General features: G+C 40.7%; 1 protein-coding gene and 1 pseudogene across 2 annotated transcripts in view; both read left to right on the forward strand.

Annotated features, from left to right (window-relative positions):
• The window catches only part of LOC116643463 (calcium-binding mitochondrial carrier protein SCaMC-1), a 51,284-nt gene that overhangs the window by 22,942 nt on the left and 5,740 nt on the right, over positions 1-22,602 (forward strand). For both annotated transcript variants that reach the window (XM_032422258.1, XM_032422269.1), the window contains exons 4-8: positions 8,729-8,840; positions 10,604-10,762; positions 13,948-14,100; positions 17,988-18,095; positions 19,573-19,740. In XM_032422258.1, the coding sequence (XP_032278149.1) occupies positions 8,729-8,840; positions 10,604-10,762; positions 13,948-14,100; positions 17,988-18,095; positions 19,573-19,740 (700 nt within the window). The remainder of the gene's footprint in view (positions 1-8,728; positions 8,841-10,603; positions 10,763-13,947; positions 14,101-17,987; positions 18,096-19,572; positions 19,741-22,602) is intronic.
• Positions 2,584-5,473, forward strand: LOC116643454 (annotated as a pseudogene).

The raw sequence follows: 22,602 nt of genomic DNA on the forward strand, positions 1-22,602 counted from the left end.
GTAGCTTCCCTGTCACTTCTCTGTCTCTTCTCTCCTGCTAAGCCTTGTTTCCCGGCAGTCATGAAAACCTCCTGCCACTGTCATAGCTACGGCTGCTGCTGGAACCAGCACAGCCACCTTGGTTTCGTGGTTTGGCAAAGTATTGGCCTCCACCACCATAGGGGCCAGAGCCTCTGCCTCCAAAATTTCCTCCTTTCATGGGTCCAAAATTTGAGGATTGATTGTTGTAGTTGCCAAAATCATTATAGCTTTCGCCACCTCCAAAGTTGCTTCCATCATTACCAAATCCATGATAGCCATCCTCACTGCCACCATATCCACCACCACCTCGACTGCCACCAAAGCCCCCTCGACCACGGAAGTTCCCTCCACGACCAAAGTTGTCATTCCTACCAAAACCACCTCCACGACCACCACCAAAGTTTCCAGAACCATTTTGACTTCTTTGGCTGGATGAAGCCCTAGCCACCTCTTGCTTAGTAAAAGCGGCTTACAGAACTCAGGGAAATATTTACTTACATTTTCCAGTTTATTAAAGGATATGATGAAGAGCTAGGCATGTCTGTGGACAATGCTTCCACCATGTTTCTTTCAGTTCTTTGAATTCTCTAAGAGTCATTTCCAACTTTGGAGCACTTGCAGTTCTTGCTGCTTAAGGGACTAAACCTCTCCCCTCTCCTATCCTTTATTAGCCTTCAGTTTTCACCTCAGAGAGAGCTATGCTGTCTAAATCTGCCCACTTCCACCCTACAGCGGTTTTTTTTATTTGTGTGACTTGTTTCTCTGCTCTGTGGTTCTTACAGGTGGTAACCATGAGCTTATTTCTATAGCTTAGTGGTTAGAAATACAGTTTCTGAAGTTAGAATGCCTGGCTTGAAATGAAATACTTAATTCTACTCCACTTACCAGGCCTGTGATCCAGGACAAAATACTTAGCCTCTCTCTGTATAAAATGGAGACAATAGAAAGTATATAGGATTGTTTTCAGGATTAAATAAATTTGCTTGCGAAGTGCTTAGAACAATGCCTAGCAAAGGCTCAGTGAATATTAGCTATTAGTTGCTATTGTTTGCGAAGTGCTTAGAACAATGCCTAGCAAAGGCTCAGTGAATATTAGCTATTAGTTGCTATTGTTTCCTACTACACTAAGCTTCGAGGGCACAGACCACTTCTGTCCTGTTAACTGTTACATACTCAGCACCTTGTAATCATGTGCCCTCAGAAAATATTGAAGAATGTGTTGAAGAATGAGTAGAAGTTATCCTAGTGAAAAAGGGTGAGGGGCAGGACATTCTAGATAGAGGGAAAGACACGTTCAGACATGGAAGCATGTTGTGAAGGGCACATTCGGGCAATGGGTCAGGCAGTGTTTCTCAGAATGCTCTCTAGACCACTGGTGGTCTGTCTCTTAGCTGGTGGTCCATGAGCTGTTTGCGTGGTCCATCGGAGACAGCCATGAATGTAATATTAATGACCAATTTGTAGGATTTAAGAAAAAGGACAGCTGAAATAGTAGACGAGAAGAGTGAGTCAGGAGAGAATAATTTGTTTCACACTGTCCTAAGATTCTTATTCAGGAGAAGGAGGTAAAATAATAACTTTAGATTTTGTTGTTATGTGTACATGGTAAAATTTCAGGGTAAACTGCTGAAAGTCTAGGAATTGAGTATATAACTTCTAAACCAGTAAGGGGAAAAATGGAATAAGAAAATCAACAAGTGCAAAATTCAGGCATTCCAACAAAGTAAAGAAAGGAGGAAAACAAAGAAAAAAATGAGACAAATAGAAAGCAGAAGATAGGATGGGAGAAATAAGTTCAAACCCCACCAAGATGTGCCCTGAAATAATGTTAGGTCCTGTTTTCCTTTCACCTCCATTCCCAAATGGGGCAGGTTAAATAAAGTTATTATCTTTTTGGGGGGTGTGGGGTGGGAGAGAAGAGTAAGTTAGGAGGTTATTGCTTCTGGCCAGCCAGGATTTTCTCAGTTTAGTGTACAATCTGATGGGGACAAAGAATTTCAATATTTTCATAGTATTGTGACAGGATATACTAATTGAAAAATATTATTAACAGTGAAAAAGGGAAAGAAGAAAAATACTAACCTCACAGTGGTGTGAAACTATATTACATTTTTTTATGATCCCTACTTATAGTGGACTTTTAATGTATCTCAAAATAAAAACAAGATTTGCTAGAACACAGAGATAGTCAGATGAAAGAAAAAGGAAAACAAAATCCTACAAACTAAAAGCAAGCTGAAGTAGCTAATTAATATCGGATAAAATTATAAGGTAAAAAACATTCATGGGAAATAAAGTGTTACCACATTTAAAATTCACCACAAAGAGATGCCTGGATGGCTCAGTCTGTTAAGTGTCTGCCTTTGGCTCAGGTCATGATCCTGGGGTCCTGGGATCAAGCCCCGCATCGGGCTCCCTGCTCAGCAGGGAGTCTGCTTCTCCCTCTCCTGCTCCCCCTGCTTGTGTTCCCTCTCTCGCTGTCTCTCTCTCTCTGTCAAATAAATAAATAATCTTAAAAAATAAATAAATAAATAAATAAAATCTTAAAAGTCACCCCAAAGACACAAAATTTTTAAGCTGGGTGATAGAATTCCAGGGATAAATTGACAAATTTTTTATAGTAGTGAGAAATTTTAACATATATCTTCCTATACTTGTTAGATCAAGCTGAGAAAAAATTTAGTCAAGATGGAGAGAAATAAATAAGCTTGACTTAATGGGCATACAATGGAACCTTGTACCAAAAAACCAGAAAAAATTTTTTTTCTCATGTACTTATAGCATGTATAAAAATTGATTTTATAGTAGACCATAAAGCCAGGCTTAACACATTTCAAATAATTGGTATCACAGAGACCCATTTTCTTTGACCATATATATTAATTTAGAAGTTAATAGTGGAAGTAAGTTCTAAAAATACATTGGTTTTGGATATGATATACACTTCTCAATAATTTTTGGGTCAAAGAGGAAATCATAGTAGACATTCAAGGATACTTTGACTTGAAAGAATATCACACATGAAAGCTTTTGAGATATAGCTAACGTGGTACGTAGGGGGAATTTTATGGCTTTAAAGCTTGTATGGCTGCCAGGCCAGAGCAATGAGTGAGACCAAGATCATCTACCACCTGGATGGGCAGGAGACGCTGCCCCTGCTCGCCAAGTGTGTCACCTTGGCAGACTTGAAGGTCATTCTGCAGCGACCCAGCTGTATATTCTTCTTCAAGTCTATGGGCCACGGTTTTGGAGTGATGAAGGAGGAGATGTGGGATGACAGTGCCTAGCTGAGGGTGCTGTCCACTGAGGGCTGCACCCAGAGCCAGCTCCCTTCTGTGCTACAACCCATCGGAACTGCCACTGCCCATGGAGCGCACAGGAGGCATTGGGGACTCCTGGCCCTGTCCTTCCACCCTTGTGCTGGTGGGGGCAGCCAGGAAAACCTGGGCAGTGACACAGAGACAGACTCCTTCGTATCTGCCCAGTGTGAGTGGCCATGCAGGAGGGACAGCCCAGAGCACACAACCCGGCTAAATGGAACTGCAAAGGTGGAGCGTGGTGAGAGCCAGGGGGCTGTGATAGCTCGGCCTTTATGAACAACGAGTTGGAGACCACCAGCTTCTTCGATTTGGCTGAGGATGACTGCATCCTCAGCTCCACAGAGCAGAGCAGCCCCTTACACCTGATGAGAAGACAAGCGGCATGGAAGCAGGAGGTTTCACGGCCTGAGTGGTCCTGGTCCTTCAGCAGCATCATGGACTCCATTGTGTCACTCAACATCATCATGGTCACTCTCATGGAAAAGTACAACTTTCTGTGCATCTCCACTGTGGGCCAAGGCAAAGAGCGTGGTGACGGAGGCATCTACATTGTCTCTATCATGAAGGCTGGGGCCGTGGCTGCTAATGGAGGCGTAGATCTAGAAGATGCGCTGTTACGGGCAAGCTAGGTGAGCTGTGAGAACATGAGTAATGATGGTGCGGTACGGGTTTTGCGTGAGACTGTGCACAGACTGGGGCCATCACCCTGACTGTAGCCAGGGGGCTGGGACCCAAGTCCACGTGGCTGCTTCACACTGTCCAGGAGTGAGCCCTTCTGGCCTACTGACCCTGAATCCTGGGTCACCCACCCTGTAGCCTATGGCATGAGCCCTGTCCTGAGCACCATCACCTCCACTGGCTCTTCCATCACCAGCTCCATCCATGACACAGAGTGCCTGGACATGACTCACACCTGTCCATCCACACTGATGTGGCCGCTACTGTCAAAGCCATGGCCTCCTCTGAATCTGCGCTGGAGGTCGGTGGCCGCATGTGACTCAAGATTACCATCCCCAGTGTTTTTGTTGGCTTGGATGTGGTGGACTTGCTGTACCACAATGTGGAAGGCTTCACTGATTGGCAGGAGGCCAGCAAGTATGCTAGCAGCCTTCTGGAAGCAGCTTCATCCACGATCAAGAAGGTCACCTTCTCTGAGCAGTGCTTCTACATCTTCAGAGACCTTTGTGGCACCATGGCTAATGTGTCCCTCCATGATCACGATGGCTTCCATGGCACCTCTACCAGGACAGACTGGCCTCTTTGCCACACCGGGGGCCACCCCTTGGTCCAAGGCTTTCCCTTACCAGTACCTGCTGCCCCCACACGCCTACAACCTGCGCCTGGGCTTCCCAGAGCTGGGGTACAGCTATGGCGGGGGCAGTGCCGGCAGTCAGTACAGTGAAGGCGGCTGGAGCGGAGGCTCCAACCGTAGTGGCAGTGACCGGCAGGAGGGGAAGGACCCGAAGGCCAGGGACTTGAAGTGGAGCGGCAACGGTGATGAGTGGGACCACACAACCCACAGTAGCCTGGGGGCCATGGGAGCATAGCCACTGCAGCCACCACTCCATGACCAGCAGCCTTTGCAGCCCCCACATGCATCTGAGCTACAGCCCCCGCGGTGGGCCTTCTTTCTGTGGTCCCCCCATGCTGATGGTGCATCTACCACCTGTGGCCATGGGGCCCCCAGGAGCCCCTCCAGGCTGAGACCTGGCCTACGTGCCCCCAGACTGACCGCCAGCAGACAGTCCTTCCACATGGTCATGGGGACACCCCAGGGGAGTTCTTTGTGGATGTGATGTGAACAGGGCCCCTGCCCCACTTCCATGCCACTCCCATCCCAGGCCAGCTGTGTTCCTCTCTCCATTCCTCCATCTTTTTTACTTGGTCTGACACCTGAAAGGGAAGTAAACAGAAATAAATTCAAAAGAAAAGAAAGGAATTAAGGCTGAGAATTAATGTGCTAATTTAAAGGGAGAAATCAGAATAATTTCAAAGAAGGTAGAAAGAAGGAGGTAATTAAGGAAGCGCAGTGGAAATAGAATGCAGAGATACGATAATAGGATCAACAAAGTCAAACATCGGTTATTGGAAAAGACAAACTTCTGGAGAGACTGATGAAGAAAAAAGAGAAATGAGGGGACGCCTGGGTAGCTCAGTCGTTAAGCGTCTGCCTTTGGCCCAGGTCATGATCCCAGGGTCCTGGGATCGAGCCCTGCATCGGGCTCCCTGCTCTGCAGGAAGCCTGCTTCTCCCTCTCCCACTCCCACTGCTTGTGTTCCCCCCTCTCACTGTGTCTCTCCCTGTCAAATAAATAAATTTAAAAAATCTTAAAAAAAAAGAAATGAGATGGAAATAAATAATAACAAGTGGAAAAATAAATGATTGCAAAGACACATCAGAAATTTTTCAAAGATAATAAAATGTCACAAACAATTTTATGCCAATAAATTTGAAAACATGAAATAGAAGAATTTCCAGACATAACAATTTACCAAACCTAAATCAAGAAGAAATAGCCAATAGTACCTAAATAAACACATCACATCAGTAATTAAAAATTTTCCCATAAAGAAAACTTTAGCCCCAGATGGTTCTTACAAACTATTAAAGAACAGGTCTACAAATATATGGAGAGTGTAGAAGTGCAGCATCCGATCCATTCTGTGAGGTCGTGCTAAGCATAACAGCAAAGGCAGACAACTAGTGAGAGAAGGAAATTATAGGCCAACATCATTTATGACATAGATGTATATATTTTACTTTTTTTATATAGATACATTTTACAGGTTTATTTATTTATTTGAGAGAGAGAGAGTGCATGTGAATGGGGGGAGGGATAGGGAGAGAGTCCTCTGAGTGCAGAGCCCAATGCTGAGCTCCATCTCATAACCCATGAGATCATGACCTGAGCCGAAACCAAGACTGATGCCCAACCGACTTAGCTACTCAGGTGCCCCTAGATGTAAATATTTTAGAGAAAATATTCGTGATCTGTTAGCTATATAGAAAAAAATGTTAGCTGTATATAGGGGCACCTGGGTGGCTCAGTCTGCCTTCGGCTCAGGTCATGATCCCAGGGTCCTGGGATCGAGCCCCGCATCGGGCTCCCTGCTCCGCGGGAAGCCTGCTTCTCCCTCTCCCACTCCCCCTGCTTGTGTTCCCTCTCTCGCTGGGTCTCTCTCTGTCAAATAAATAAGTAAAATCTTTTACAAAACATTAGCTGTATTTAGAAAGCATATTATACCACAATCAGTACTTTTAAAAGGGCAACTTAAAACATTTTGTTAGATTACAAAGTACAGAAAAGATGCACCTTTTCTCCAAATTGGTAATGATTCAATGCCATTGAAAAAAAAAAGTAGTTTTTTTTTTTTTTTGAGAAACTTGTTAAGCTGAATCTCAAATTAATATCAAAGAGCCCAAGAATAACCTAGACATTCTTGAAGAGCCATAGGAAGCAGGGGACCTGCTCTGTCATATATCAAGAGTTGTTATTAAGCCATAATTAAGATAGGGGTAGTGGTACAAGTATAGATAAGTTGACAAATGGAACATAATATCCCAGAAACAGACCCATCCATATTTGGGGTTTGTCACACAGGAGAAGTAGCCTTGCAGATCACTTTGCAGAAGAGAAGAGACTATGCAGTACATGCTACTAGTGCCTCTGGTTATCCATGCAGACGGGAATGAAACTGGGTACCTACCTCACACCATACGTAAAAATCAACCTAAATGTGAAAGTTAAACTATCATACTTGTAGGCGAAGAAAAGGAAATGTTTTTACCTCAGTGTAGGGAAGGAATTATTTGAAAAAAAAAAAAAAAGACATGAAAGGCAGTAACATAAATGAAAAGATCGATACATTCAGCTATATTAAAATTAAGAGCCTCTATTCACAGATAGCATAAACAAAGTGAAAAGACAAAGGTATTTGCTAATTTATAACTTGAAGTATTAGAATCAACTATGTAAAGAACAGTACATATAAAAGAAAAAGATACCCAACCCATTAAAAAAATGGGCAAAAGACACAAATAGGCATTTCACACAAGGGGAAACATGAATAGCAAGTGAATATGATAAGGGATGTTCAACCTCATTGGTGATTTGAAGAGAAATGCAATTTAAACCCACAGACTATTTTATTTAAGACGTTTGTGAGTGTTCTGTGGCTTTCAGCTACGGAATTTAGAATTTGTTTATTCATTCAGTAAATATTCTCTCTGCCAGGCACTGTTCTAAACACTTGGGTCATCTCAGTGATCAAAATCAACAAAAATCCTTGCCCTGTGGAAGATGCTCATGAATGCATATATGGGAGATGGAGGGGTAGGGTCAGATGATAAACAATTGCATTAAAATAGAAAACAGTGATAAAAATAGAGCTCTAAATATTGCAACCCAGAATAATGTTATAACTAGGGCTCTCATGTGAGATGTTAATACCCATGTGCTAAGACAAATTAATGTGTTTGTGTAATTTCACAAATATGCAGATCAAAATTAAAATTGGCACCAGAAAACGTGATAATATTAATACCTGAAAATTGCATTTGATTTGACTGCCATCTTAATGTATCATTTTCATACGAATTATTGATAAATATAAGGTTTGAAGGAGACACCCAAACTTTTTTTTCAGGGACTGTCATTCAACAAATATGTGAACACCTTCTTTGCGCCAGCCACTTTAGGTCCTGGGTATAGATAGTGAACAAAACAATCAAAATCCCGGCACGGTTCAGAGTTGATCTTGGGAAAAAACTGGTCAAATAGCACACTACCAAGAAACTTGTAAATCAGGCAAAAAGTTAACGAAAAATATCTAAGGCTAGAGTATATTAACGTTAAATGTTGAAGATGAGGTACTAGGATTTCTTAAGACTCAAAAGGCCCAGTCACCAAGTTAGATTTTTTTTTTTACAATTACTGCTAATTTTCTTAGCTTTGAGGAGGTTGGAAAAGGAAATTGATAGAATATTTTGAGTATATTCTAAAATCACATCCAAATGTTAGAACATTAAGAAATATCTTCCTGAGCCAATGCAAGAAAAAAATGGTCATAAATCCATTCATTACTACCTCCCAGTATTTAATCTTCCAGCTTTAGTGTTTGATAGCTCATTGATTAGAGTTTGACACAATGCCAAAAGTAGTCTTGAGTGAGATCTCTCTGTGACTTTGGGGTCCTTCTTCACCTAAATGATTAAAACTAATAGAACATCAAAAGCTTGCTGCCATTTCCAACAACCTATTACTGTGAATTGGGATCTTTTCATAAGACTGTTGAGTTGGAGAATAAACTGTCATTCTGCAAAATGGCCAATAATGTTTTACTTATAAATTTTATTTTGTTTTTTAATTAGCTTCTTTTTATTTTCAGTATTGATGCTGATGGGACAATGACAGTAGACTGGAATGAATGGAGGGACTATTTCTTATTTAATCCTGTTACAGACATTGAGGAAATTATCCGTTTCTGGAAACATTCTACTGTAAGTCTGCTGTGTGTATTACATTGTACTTACTTGTAAGCCATAGTTACTTATTACATGAGAACACTCTGTAACGCTCACAGGCCAGGGTGCCCAATTCCCAGTAGCTCCTTAACTTGTAGAGTTCTGCTTATTCTATTAGGTATATATTCAGAATATCATAAAAAAACCCAAACCCTGAGGCTGCATAAACATTGCAAATGTGGGACACATTTTTGCCATTCTCAATACTTGGAGGAGATACTGCCTTCCAAAAATCTTATGAAGATGAGCGGCCCAGCTTTTATTGCATTTAAGTATTTTGCCAAGAGAAGTGTGAAAATCAGGGGTTTTACTTTTTATAGATATACATTGTTTAAATAATCCCAGAACCTCAAGATTGCTGAGATTCTATTTCCTTGGCCATGTATGATGGCCAGACATGACTTCTGAAACTTTTGCTTGTTTTGTCAACTGTCTAGATTTATCTCTGGGATAAGGTACTTATAATAACAATAATTGAAGGTTAAAACACCTTTGGCTCTTTTGTTTAGCAGTTCACACCTGTCTGTATTTCTCAAAACTTTCAAATTTTAATGAAATTTCATTAATATTCTGCTAACATACATTGGTGTAAATAAAGGTCAGTTTATTGTGCAATCTGCTCCCGAAACCAATGGGAATTCTTGGAGGGAATTTTAATTTTCCTAGTGGGCTTGTCTGCTATGCTTATTCATGGATTTCAATAAGTTTTATACATAATAAATGAAGCCTAGAGTTCACATTGCCGCTAGTAACAATGCCTAAACTTAAATAGAGCATTGTAAAATTATGGTGATGAATGCCTCTTCTATGAGTATAGAATAATATACTATATTAGTAGTTCAGTTGCCTAGATACATTTTCTACTTATGTGAATTTATATTTACATAATCAGACTCTTACTGTACCTTTGGAGATAGTTGTTAACAATTGTGTATTCATTTTATTGATAGTAAAATGAAGACAGAGGAGGTTACTACTATAGCATAGCCTCTTACCCCTACACTCCTACCTATAAAATCTTTTACAGCAGAATCATTTAGATAATAAAGTTGTAAAAATACTATCATTTTAGAACTCCGTTTATCTCAAGTTATATTTGTAATCTATGGTAATGCTTATTGAATACATTGGAGGAAGGATTATTTTTAAACAGTACCTCCCTGTTAGCTAAATTTTATAAAGAACCTGTTGCATGTTTTAAATGACAAGTCTATAAAAATATTTATAGGCAGTCTACATAGGAGATGAGTTTTGGGGTGTTCACATATATAGCTTTAATTTAATTTCTATTTACAGGTCTAAGTAAAGAATGTATCATGGTATAAAGAATAACATGGATAGAATTTTGAGATAAAGGGAGTATCTTTGAAGAATTGACAAACGAATTTCTTTCTGTAGCTAAGAAGGATTCCCACCTGATAAACCGCTGACCTTTCATTCTGACTTAGACCAAGGAGAAAAGTTACTCTGAATCTATTTAAGAAAGAAAGTTGTAATGTTGGTTTTGTAACTTCGTAATTACCGTCAACTTTCATTTCTTGTGAACTGATCCTGCACTTCATTTAGTGTGACTAGGCTATTTAAAATCATCTGTATGCTCAGATTGGTGTAATATACTTTCTAAGGAATGAAGTTGATCTTCACTGTAAAATAACACATGATTCTTCTCTGAAGTGAACCTTCTGGAGCGATCTATTTTTAACGGAGGGAGTATGGGGATCTTTTTTCCATCTTAACAGGGTATTGACATTGGAGATAGTTTAACTATTCCGGACGAATTCACAGAAGATGAGAAGAAGTCTGGGCAGTGGTGGAGGCAGCTCTTGTCAGGAGGTATTGCGGGCGCTGTCTCTCGGACAAGCACGGCCCCTTTGGACCGTCTGAAAGTCATGATGCAGGTGAGCCTTGTGATCTTGTGTCTCAGCGTCTCCCACATACGCTAAAACGATGAGAAATGTGCCGCTTTGAGAAAGAAGTTTTAAAATTTCTCCATAATCTTCTTTCCTACATTTAAAAGATTGGTATGAAATCTCTATTGTTACTAACCCTGAATTCAGTCCCTATGAGTATTTCACCAAACCTTAAATTGTGGGTCCATGTGTGTGATGGACTTTTAATCTCTGGCATTCCATGACTTTTCAAATGTTTAATTAAACAAAAAAAGTCTGTATGGATAAGGAAGATGTGGTATATACATACAATGGAATATTATGCAGCCATCAAAAAATGAGATCTTGCCATTTGCAACAATGTGGATGGAACTAGAGGGTATTATGCTAAGTGAAATAAGTCAATCAAAGAAAGACAAGTATATGATCTCACTGATATGAGGAATTTGAGAAACAAGGCAGAGGATCATAGGGGAAGGGAGGGAAAAATTAAACAAGACAAAACCAGAGAGGGAGACAAACCCTAAGAGACTCTTAATCTCAGGAAACAAACTGAGGGTTGCTGGAGGGGAGGGAGGTGGAAGGGATGAGGTGGCTGGGTGATGGACATCGGGGAGGTTTGTGTTGTAGTGAGCATTGGGTATTATATAAGACTGATGAATCACAGGCCTGATGTCTGAAACAAATAATACATTATATGTTAATAAAAAATAAATAAATAAAAAGTCTCTAGCCATTATTTTAGGAAATAATATTTTCCTTCTGTTTTATGTACTTTCTCAAAAGTGAGATATTTCCGAAGTTTAGAATCTTGGAACAGGGATATGATTTTTAAAAATATTCTAAAGATGAGGTTAGCAGAAAAGACCTGGATTTATAGACTGACTTTGCTATTTACTAGCAAGATGTGGTCTTGGCTGGTCAGAGTGGAAAGAGAGAGAGAAAGGAAAGGAATTGATATTTACTTGGTGCTCATTATGGTAACCCATTTAGCAACCCAGTGAGGTGAGTATTTCATCCTCACATTATCTGTGGAGAACCTGAGGCTCGGAGAAGTAAATAACTTTTCCTTTACAACAATTAGATGAGGAAGGGAGTATCTTTGACTCTAGACCTTGTGGTTCTCACACTGCATGAAACCCCTGAGGTCTCATTTTCCTTCATCCTGCAGTGGGATTAAGAATATCTAACAAGGCTGGTTGGAAGAATTAAATGATGTAAAGTATGTGAAAATGCCGGATACACTGGAACACCCCACTGGAATATAGTAGTTGCTTAAAAAATAGTTTTAGAAGTTGTGTTGTCATACCTATGGTCAACACTTTTTATACCTGTCCTTAGATTTATGTATAAAAAGATTTCTGATGATATTTTAAGCGAGCATCCATTCAGAATGTGCCTAAATCTCAAAATATATTTAGGGGTAAGGAGAAGGAATTGGCGCTTGTGTTTTTCTTTAGGAATGATAGCACATTGCCTTTGAGAGAGCTTGAATAAGCATTCCTCTTTTTCTTTGTTGTATTTTATTGTGAAGTTTATTTAAAATAAAACGGATATCTCCGGACTTTATTTCTTGCAAGTTCCGTGGGGTGAGTGGGTGGGGTTTTTCAAAACTACCTTCTGGTTCAGTAATTCAGTAGGGCTCACAGAACACACTAGAAGCTTTAATACTCCTGGTTGTGTTTTATTACAAGGCAAAGTTGCAGATTAAAATCAGCGAAAGAAAGAAGCATATCGGGACAAGTCTGGGACAGTGCCAAATGCAGAGCTTTTGTTGTCTTCTCTCCGTAGAGTCATGATGTGTTACTTTCCTGGCACCGAGGAGTCACAGTATGCACAGTGTTGCAAACAGACCAAGAAAGTTCACCTACGTCTTTGATGTCCAGAGTCTTTTTTTTTTTTTTTTTAATTCTCAGGTTTTTAGCTACATATTTTATTTTTTTGAAGATTTTATTTATTTATTTGAGAGAGACAGAGATAGCGACAGAGATAGCGAGAGAGAGCATGAACAGAAAGGAGAGGGAGACGCAGGCTTCCCACTGAGCAGGGAGCCCGATGCGGCACTCGATCCCAGGACCCTGGGATCATGACCTGAGCCGAAGGCAGGCGGTTAACTGACTGAGCCACCCAGGCGCCCCTCCGGAGTCTTTATTGCGGATCAACCACACATTGCCCACGTGACTGACTTTTAGTCTTCAGCCCCTCACATCTTGTTTTTCTATTTTTTACAGTAGTCACTCATTTTGTGTGAGCCAAAACAGTCAGAAGAGAGCTGATTTCTTTATGTGTTTTTGGCTTATTGGATTTAATTGTTTTTACATGGAGGCAGTTATAAGGTCTAGTGTATTTAAACAGCGATCACGTCTGTAGTCTAAACCGAGTACTCACAGGGTGAGGCATTCATGTTGCCATGAGTCTATTGCCTACAGAGGTTTTGAGATAAGCCATAGAAGGTATAATTTTTATTTTTGGTGCCAGGCTATGTGCATTCCAGTGTCTGTGGCTCTGACATACATAATATAAAATTGTTATCAGACCCATTTATATTTCATATTGGTATTACTTCTGGTGGGGGGAGAGATGGTATATTACCTGCAGTATATTTTTAAAAGTTTTCTTAAACTGAACTTGTTTGCATTCCAAGCAAAATACAAAAATTCCATAGCCTAATACATAATTTGGTTCATGTTATCTTATGAATGTTGTTTATAATAATTTTAATTTAGATCATGTCCTCTCTGCTTTCCCACACTGAGGATACTGATTTTTCTTAGTTTTAGATTTAGAGTCAGGCCTCTAAAATGGTGGTAGTAATTCTTCCTAGCATTATACATTATCCGAACTTTCTATATTCTATTTTTTTTTTTTTAAAGATTTTATTTATTTATTTGACAGAGACAGAGATAGTGAGAGCAGGAACACAAGCAGGGGCAGTGGGAGAGGGAGAAGCAGGCTTCCCGCTGAGCAGGGAGCCCGATGTGGGACTCGATCCCAGGACCCTGGGATCATGACCTGAGCCGAAGGCAGACGCTTAACGACTGAGCCACCCAGACGCCCCTATATTCTATTTTTAAATACATCTTCTTGCAGTAATAAATAGTATTGAAATAAAGAGGGTGGTTTGTACAGTTACATTAGAAATAGTAACAGTAACATGCCACCAATGTTTTGTATCCTTTTGCTTTTATTTTTAGGTCCATGGTTCAAAATCAGGCAAAATGAACATATACAATGGCTTTCGACAGATGGTGAGAGAAGGAGGTGTCCGCTCCCTTTGGAGAGGAAATGGCACAAATGTCATTAAAATTGCTCCTGAGACAGCTGTTAAGTTCTGGGCATATGAACAGGTAATTGTTGTCACCTGTGGAATTTATTAACAAAGAGGGGTTAATAAACTGATTCAATAGCAATGAACATGTAGTGCTTCTTCGGTTCTTATTTTACTATATAGTAATTTTTCACGTATACTCCAGGAGGAATTTCTCTTCCAGGAGATTAGAAATACGTGAACTCAGATTCTTTATGACCAAACTTTAGAATTCTTAAGTTCATATTATTTATTTTAAAAAAGACTTCTGTATTCTTTTCTAGTAGCTCTTAAAGGAAATAGAGCATTTTTGCTTATTCATTTATTCAGAGTAGAAGCTGCATGCTAACCTAAGTTTTATGAAAGCATCCCAGTCTGACATCTGGAAGGAAAACTTTTAAGTTGAATTCCTGTGTGTAATATGACATTGCCATGAAGTTGAATTGAATTTAGAGTGAAAGCTCCTTGAAGGCAGGGGCTTGCCTGCTTCTCCGTTGACTCCAGCGCTTGGAGCCTGGCATGTGATAAGTGCTCAGTAAGTGTTTGTTGAATGAATGTCAGATAGTAGCGAACATCCTGCAAGACTTGACTCAGGAGTTACTTCCTCCAGGAAACCTTCTTCATTGTCACAGTTCTTTTTGTCTCCCTCTCTTATAGTACTTTCACATTAAATTCTGATTATCTCAGTACTTATCTCTCTCCTTAATAAGACTGTGAGCTTCCTTAGGCAATACTGGTTTTCAGGTTTGTATTCCCCGCACTTTGCCCAGTGCCAGCGAGTCCTTACTGAAGGAGTGAAAACACAGAAGTGCCTGAGCTGGAGTTTGAGCCCAAGCCCGCCTGAATCTCAGGTCCACTAAGGTGAAGGGAAAGATGTGTATTTCGAGCAGAAGCAGCTGCGTGTGGACAGAAATGCAGGCACAGGGGAGCATTGTTCACTAAGGAAATTGAAGGTGGTTCATTTGGCTCCAGTGTGTAGCGGAGTGTGTTTCTGGGACGAGAATGACAAAAGCAGGCTGGACAGGTAGGCAGAAGCCAAGTGTAATAGGAGTCTTGATTTTATCCTGAAGAGGGTGAGCGACCTATTGAAGCATCTTCTATAGAGAAGTGAAATGAGTATATTTACGTTTAAGAAAGATGAACGTGGAAAAAAATGGAGAATGTATTAGAGGAGAGCGAGGCCAGACTGGAGGCAGGGAGACTATTTAAGGATATTCCTATCATCCAGGTAAGAAATGATGAGCACCAGGATAAGGTGGTGGCTGGAGAAACTGAAGAAGAAGGAAATGAACAGAAAAATATTTTGGAAATAGAATCAACAGGACTCACTGACTGAGTGGATATGGAAGTGAGAAAGAAAGAGGAATCAAGGATGATACTCTGGGGCCTCATTTGGGCAACTAAGTACATGGAGAATACAATAAAGGGAATAGATTTTGGGGTACAATGACGGGTTCCATTTTGGACATGCTGAGTTTGAAGCATCTCTGCAACATGAATAGGTAGCTGTCCAGTAGGACTTTTGATCTCTGATGGACAGGTGGTTTTTGAGTTGAAGCCATTGGAATGGATCACTGAGGAAGACTTATAGAATGGAAGAATTCTGGGAATATGCCCCAGGAGAAGAAGAAGGAGCCCCTTGTAGAGGAGATTGAGAAGGAATAGCCAGAGGGATGGAGGAAATGCAGAGACCGATGGCCTAGAAGTGAGAGGATAAAAAAGGATTTGTCAATCCAGAGATAGGAGAGCTTGGTATAGAGGTTCCAGGGAAGTGAAGAGATGAGAAACCATTCTGAAATGAGTGAAAGTAAACCAGGGGCTGACGAAAATTGCATAGTGTAGACACATTTTTGGGGAGTTTGAGTTGAGTGAAGGGAAGGAGAAGAAATGAGGGAAAGTGATAGATAAGAAAGATGGTGGGCAGAGAGAGGGTTTTGATAAGTTTTATTTTCATGTGCCCGTGGCTGAAGGAAGCATGTTAAAAGTATAGAAGGGAGAGGCTGGTGAATGCAGCAAGTGTTCACAGGAAGTATGTGTGGGGATGGAAGGGCTGGGGAGACATGGGTGCCATCCAGAGGCCCTGGGAAGGATTGGCTTTGGTGGCATGGAGAACTCTTCTTCTGTCACTTTGGGAAGAAAGAGATGTATGTGGCTGTGGATCATTCTGTGGAGGGTGGGCAGGAATATTCTTGCTTGGTGGCCTCTGTTCTTCCTTGAATTCCCAAGAAAGGACATTTCCTGAGAATAAGGGAGGAAGTGGTATTGGAAGCTGGAAGAGAATGGAAACATTTAAATAGGTGTTGTAACAAATGGAAAAGAAAAGGATAGACAAAAGGATTTTAGGGTGGCTTTGGGAGCCCCGTTAGCCTCCCGCTTCTCTCTGTTGATTTATCCACTTCTCCCTCCTGGGTCGATGGTCATTTACCTCTGTAGACTCACCTCACCTCTCTGAAACAAGGAATCTGGTTTGCCTGGTTTATGACCAGTCTGTGTTTGGGCAGAGCCTTTCTTTCCAAGTTGTAGGAAGAGAATGGTAATAGTAATATTACCATATTACTGAATATTCGCCATGTGCCCGGCACTATGCTGTATTACATGTATTATCTTATTTAATTTATTTATTATCTTATTTAATCCTTTCAGCAACCTTGTGAGAATAGGTACTGTTATCACAGATGAGGAAACACGTTCACGAACTTGCTCAGGGCCACGCATTTCTGGGGTTCCAGCCCAGGTCTCCCTGACTCCACAGCCCATGATATTAATATTCTGGTTTGTGGATATTTTCACTGCAGTGGGGTCAGATTTTACCCTTGGCCTGATCGGCTGTGTTGGTTGCTTTAGTACTGGTCAGCCACGTGGGCTCTGGGGTTGATGTGGTAGTGTAATTATATGTGTTACCCACAGAAATGTCTTTCCCAGTTGTTTTGTTAATATTTGTCACTTATTTATACTGATGAAAATAAACTCATCTTAAAAAAAGAAAAGCTAGGGGCACCTGGGTGGCTCAGTCAGTTAAGCGTCTGCCTTCGGCTCAGGTCATGATCCCAGGGTCCTGGGATCGAGCTCCGCATTGGGCTCCCTGCTCAGCGGGGAGTCTGCTTCTCCCTCTGCTTGCTGCTTCCCCACTTGTGCTCTCTCTGTCTCGATCTCTCGATCTCTGTCAAATGAATAAATCTTTAAAAAAAAGGAAAAACTATGAGGAAAACATACAAAAATTGTGAACACTTTATCAACCCTATATTTTCTGGGGAAGAATGCTATTACTGTGTTTTAGCAAAGGAGTGACTGGGTCCCATCTGTGGAACATCTGTGTTCTGTGGAAATCTAACTTAAGAACCACTGTCCAGTAAACTGAATGTTTCAGCATCTGAGCTTTGCTTTTCTTCTGGGTATTGTTAATGCAGTGTATGCATTTGGAAAAACATCATCATATTGTCAATTAATTGATTACTAGGAGTTGATTTGTATTTTGGTATTTATTTAGCTGGGACTGCCATAACAAAATACCTTATTAGTTGTTTAAGCAACAGAAATTACTCTCTCACAGTCCTGGAGCTGGGGCATCCAAGACCAAGGTGCTGACCAATTTGGCTCCTGGGGAGGGCTCTCTTCCCAGCTTGCACATGGCTACCCTCTTGCTGTGTGCTCATATGGCCTTTCTTTAGTACATGTGTGTATAGAAAGAGAAAGAGAGGGAGGGAACGGGGAAGAGAAAACTCTCTGGTGTCTCTTTTAAGGACACTAAGCCTTTCGAGGGCCCTGCCCTCATGACCTCATCTAACCCTGATTATCTCCTAGAGGCCCCATCTCCAAATATCATCACAGTGGGGGGTTACAGCTTCAACCTAAGAATTTGTTGGGAGGGGGAGACATGACTCAGTCTATAGCAGGTACTAATTTACATTTTTAAATGTATTTATACAGTACAAGAAGTTGCTTACTGAGGAAGGACAAAAAGTAGGAACCTTTGAGAGGTTTATCTCTGGTTCCCTGGCCGGAGCAACTGCACAGACTATTATTTATCCCATGGAGGTAAGTACCATTGCGAAGTCTGACTGTGTTGGTGGTGTTCGTTTCATTATCGATCGCTGGGCAACAGGTTATCCCCAAACTAGCAGTTTAACACAGGCATTTATTGTCTCACGGTTTCTGTGGGTCAGGAATCTGGGAGTAGCTTAGCAGGGTGCCCCTGGCTCAGGGTTCCTCTGAGCCTAGAGTCAAGGTGTGGGTCAGGGCTGCAGTCACTGCAAGGTTCAACTGGGGGCACGTCTGCTTGCAAGCTCGCTCACGCGTTTGTTGCTGAGCCTCCTTGGCTATTACAGCTGGAGCTGTCAGTTCCTTATCTCAGGGGTCCTCCATTGGCTGTTTGAGTACCCCCACAACATGATAGCTGTTCTTCCCAAGTCGGTGATATGAGAGAGAGAGAGAGAGAGAGAGAGAGAATTGTTAGCCAGCACTTAAGATGGAAGCTGCAATCTTTTGTCATTTCTGCTGTCTTCTGTTGGTCACACAGACCACCCCTGGGAGAGTGTGGGAGGGGACCACACACGGTGTGAACACCAGGCGGCAGGGACAGTTGGGGGCCCTCTTAGAGGCTGGCTGCCACAATGTTGATAAGAATTACAGCACCCATTCTTCTCCAAAGAGTTTCTGTACCATAAATTTAACAGTAGATTTGATGAGGTGACGGCAGTCCTCACTAGACATCCTACCGTTAGACGGTTGGCAAACCATGAGACTGGGGAGTACTTCGTACAGCCCTTGAGCTAAGAATGGCTTTATACATTTTAAAAAGTTGGTTAAAAGGATTTAAAAAATATGTAACAGACCTGAAGTTTTAGGCCTGCAAAGACTGAGATATTTCCTACATCACCTTTGCAGGAAAAGCTTGTCAACTCTTGCTTTAGAGCAAAAATAATATTGTAGATGTGGCTATCTTTATTGATGCGACAGAGGGTTTTTCAACAACTAGTAAGATTTAAGCAAAATATACCCTTAATCTTCATCTTGTGGTATGCATATTAATGTAGCTTTCCTTACAAGTATCTTAATATGGTTGTTCATATTCCTCACACCCCTCAAAAAATATCCTAACTGAATACATAGTCTTCCTCGTATATCCTCCATCTGAGTTAATATCAGCACCTTCCCACCTCCCTGCTGTCCTTCTCCTGTGTTCCAAGCTAGAAACACTGGGGTCACCCTCTACGCTACCATTTCCCTCACCTTCCGTATCTAATTGGTCACAAGTCAATTTTAAGACATCTGTGAATTATTTTCTATTTTCTCTGCCCTCATTCAGATCCTCTTTACAATAAATAGTTCTTCTTGGCTCTGGTGTTAGCCCTTCAGTAGACATTATGTGTGAGGGATAACACATCAACAAATTGGGCAGTCATTTGAGAGACAATATGTGCTAGGTATCTGTTCTCTGTAAAGTTACTTCCTTTGAATTCCATGATGACAGAATTCATATAAATGATAATCTGTTACATTCTTTTATAACTAGGTTATGAAAACCAGGCTGGCTGTAGGCAAAACTGGACAATATTCTGGAATATTCGATTGTGCCAAGCAGATTTTGAAACATGAAGGCGTGGGAGCTTTTTACAAAGGTTATGTTCCCAACTTGTTGGGCATCATACCTTATGCAGGTATAGATCTCGCTGTGTATGAGGTGAGTCTGCGGCAGTGTTTTGAATCTGAGAATGTAGTTAAATAGTTCTTATTGTTAGAATTTGATTTTATGTAAAGAAGCACATGTATACCAGGAAATAGTTTGTGACTAAAAGTAGATTCAGGGGTGCGTTGTTTGATCATTTTTTTCCAAGTACCTTGAATATGAGACCCCATATGCCTGTGGTCACCTTTGTATCAGATTTCCCTGTGAATTATTTTAATGAATCAAGAGCGCAAACTCACATTATATAATATCGTTATAGAATTATAATGTAATATATAATTGTTCAGCTTAGACGACGATACTAGGGATTTTTTTGAGGGAATAGGAAATAAGCACAGAGGGCACATTTTCTTTGATTTGTTAAAATCTACCATCATAAAGCCAAGAGACTGATATGGATGACACAGATTCATCCCTGGCACTGGAAAGACAACTTAGACCACAAATCTTGGATCAACTCTGCCATTTACACTTGATCTTAGCCAAAAGGCCGAGAAGCGATCATCAACTCTGCCATTTAAACCCTTTAATAATTTACGAATCTGACAAACAGTCTTGGTTTTTGCCTTGAAAAAACTGTAGTTCTGGTCAGGGAGAGAGACAAGCCAGCTGCTAAGGCTCAGGGTGGGGAGTTTTGCTGTGATAGGAGTAAGCCTCTAGTGGAGGGGAGGAATGGGATGTGGAATGCAAGTCTTCTTAGAGGACCATACCTTTCTTTCTAAACAGCTTTATTAGGATATAATTTACACACCATACATTTCATTCATTTAAAGTTTACAATTCAGTGGCCTTTGGAATTTAATTTAAAATTTAATTTAAAAATTGTGGTAAAATATATGTAACATAATATTTGCCATTTTAACCATTTTTAAGGGTACAACTCAGGGATGTTAATTATAGTCACAATGTCGTGACCCATCCCCACTATCTATTTCCAATACCTTTTCATGATTCCAAGCATAAATTCTGTTACTGTTTTGAAATAATTCTCCACTCTCCCCCCCCCAGCCCCTGGTAACCTGTAATCTACTTTCTGTGTCTATGAATGCGTCCATTCCAGTTATTTCATACAAGTAGAATCATATAATATTTGTCCTTTTTGGTCTGGATTCTTTCTTTCTTTTTTTTTTTTTTTTTTAAAGATTTTTATTTATTTATTTGACAGAGAGAGAGAGAGAGAGGGAACCCAAGCAGGGGAAGTGGGAGAGGGAGAAGCAGACTTCGCACTGAGCAGGGAGCCTGATTCGGGGCTCAATCCCAGGACCTTGGGATCATGACCTGAGCCAAAGGCAGACGCTTAATGACTGAGCCACCCAGATGCCCCTCTTTTGCCCATTTTTGAGGAACTGTCAAACTGGTTTCCATGGTAGCTGTACCCTATTTCATTCCTACCAACAGTACACAAGAATTCTAATTTCTCTACATCCTTGATAACACTTGGTAGCTTCTGTTTCTGTGTTGTTTTTTTTCATAGTGACCATCCTGATAGATGTGAGGCAATGTCTCATTATGCCTTTGATTTGCATTTCTCTGATAATATGTGAGGTTGAGCATCTTTTCATATGCTTTTTGTCCATTTATATATCTTTTTTGGAGAAATGTCAAAATTTTTTGCCAATTTTTTTGTTGAAGTGTAGTTGAGACAAAATGTTATATTAGTTTTAGGTGTACAACATAGTGATCCAGCAACTCAATATGTTCTGCTCTGCTCACCACAAGTGTAGCTGTGATCTGTCACCATACAACTCAATTAACAATACCATTGACTATATTTCCTATGCTGTGCCTTTCATGCCCGTGATTTACTCCTTCCATAACTGGAAGCCTTTACCTCCCACTCCCCTTCACCCATTTTGCCTCTCCCCTTTCTCCTCCTCCCCTCTGACAGCTATCAGTTTGTTTTCTGTATTTAAGAGTTTGTTTCTACTTTTTTTTGGTTTGTTCATTTGTTTTGTTTAAAAGATTCCGCATATAAATGAAATCATATGGTGCGTTTCTTTTTTTTTCGGACTTATTTCACTTAATACCCTCATAATACTCTCTAGGTCCATTCATGTTGTTGCAAATGGCAAGATCTTATTTTTTATGACTGAGTAATAAAATTTTTATGGCGCACGCACACATACACACCCCATATCTTCTTTATCCATTCATTTATCCATGGACATTTAGGTTGCTTCCATATCTTAGCTATTATAAATAATGCTGCAGTAAACATAGGGCTATAAATTAGTGTTTTCGTTTTCTTTGGGTAAATACCCAATAGTGGAATTGCTGGATTGTATGGTAGTTCCACTTTTGATTTTTCGAGAAACCTCTGCACTATTTTCCACAGTGGCTGCACCAGTTTGTATTCCCATCAACAGTGTATGAATGTTCCTTTTGTGCCACATCCTCTCCAACACTTGCTCTTTCCTTTCCTTTTCTTTTTTCTCTTCTCTTCTCTTCTCTTCTCTTCTCTTCTCTTCTCTTCTCTTCTCTTCTCTTCTCTCTTCTCTTCTCATGTGAGCCGTGGGGGTAGGCAGAAGGGCAGAGGGAAAGGGAGAGAGAGAATCTTAAGCAGGTGCCACGCCAAGAATGGAGCCCGATGTGGGGCTCAATCTCACAACCCTGAGATCATGACCTGAGCCAAATCAAGAGTCAGATGCTTACCCGACTGAGCCACCCAGGAGCCCCTATTTCTTGTCTCTTTGATTCTAGTCATTCTAACAGGGGTAAGGTGATATATCTCATTATGGTTTTGATTTGCATTTCCCTGATGATTAGTGATGTTGAGCATCTTTTCATATATCTGTTGCCTTTGCCCATTTTTAATTTTTTAAATTGTTGTTATCGGAGTTCTTTATGTATTTTGGG

This window comes from Phoca vitulina, unplaced genomic scaffold (genome assembly GCF_004348235.1).
Source record: "Phoca vitulina isolate PV1807 unplaced genomic scaffold, GSC_HSeal_1.0 scaffold2, whole genome shotgun sequence".
NCBI lineage: Eukaryota > Metazoa > Chordata > Mammalia > Carnivora > Phocidae > Phoca > Phoca vitulina.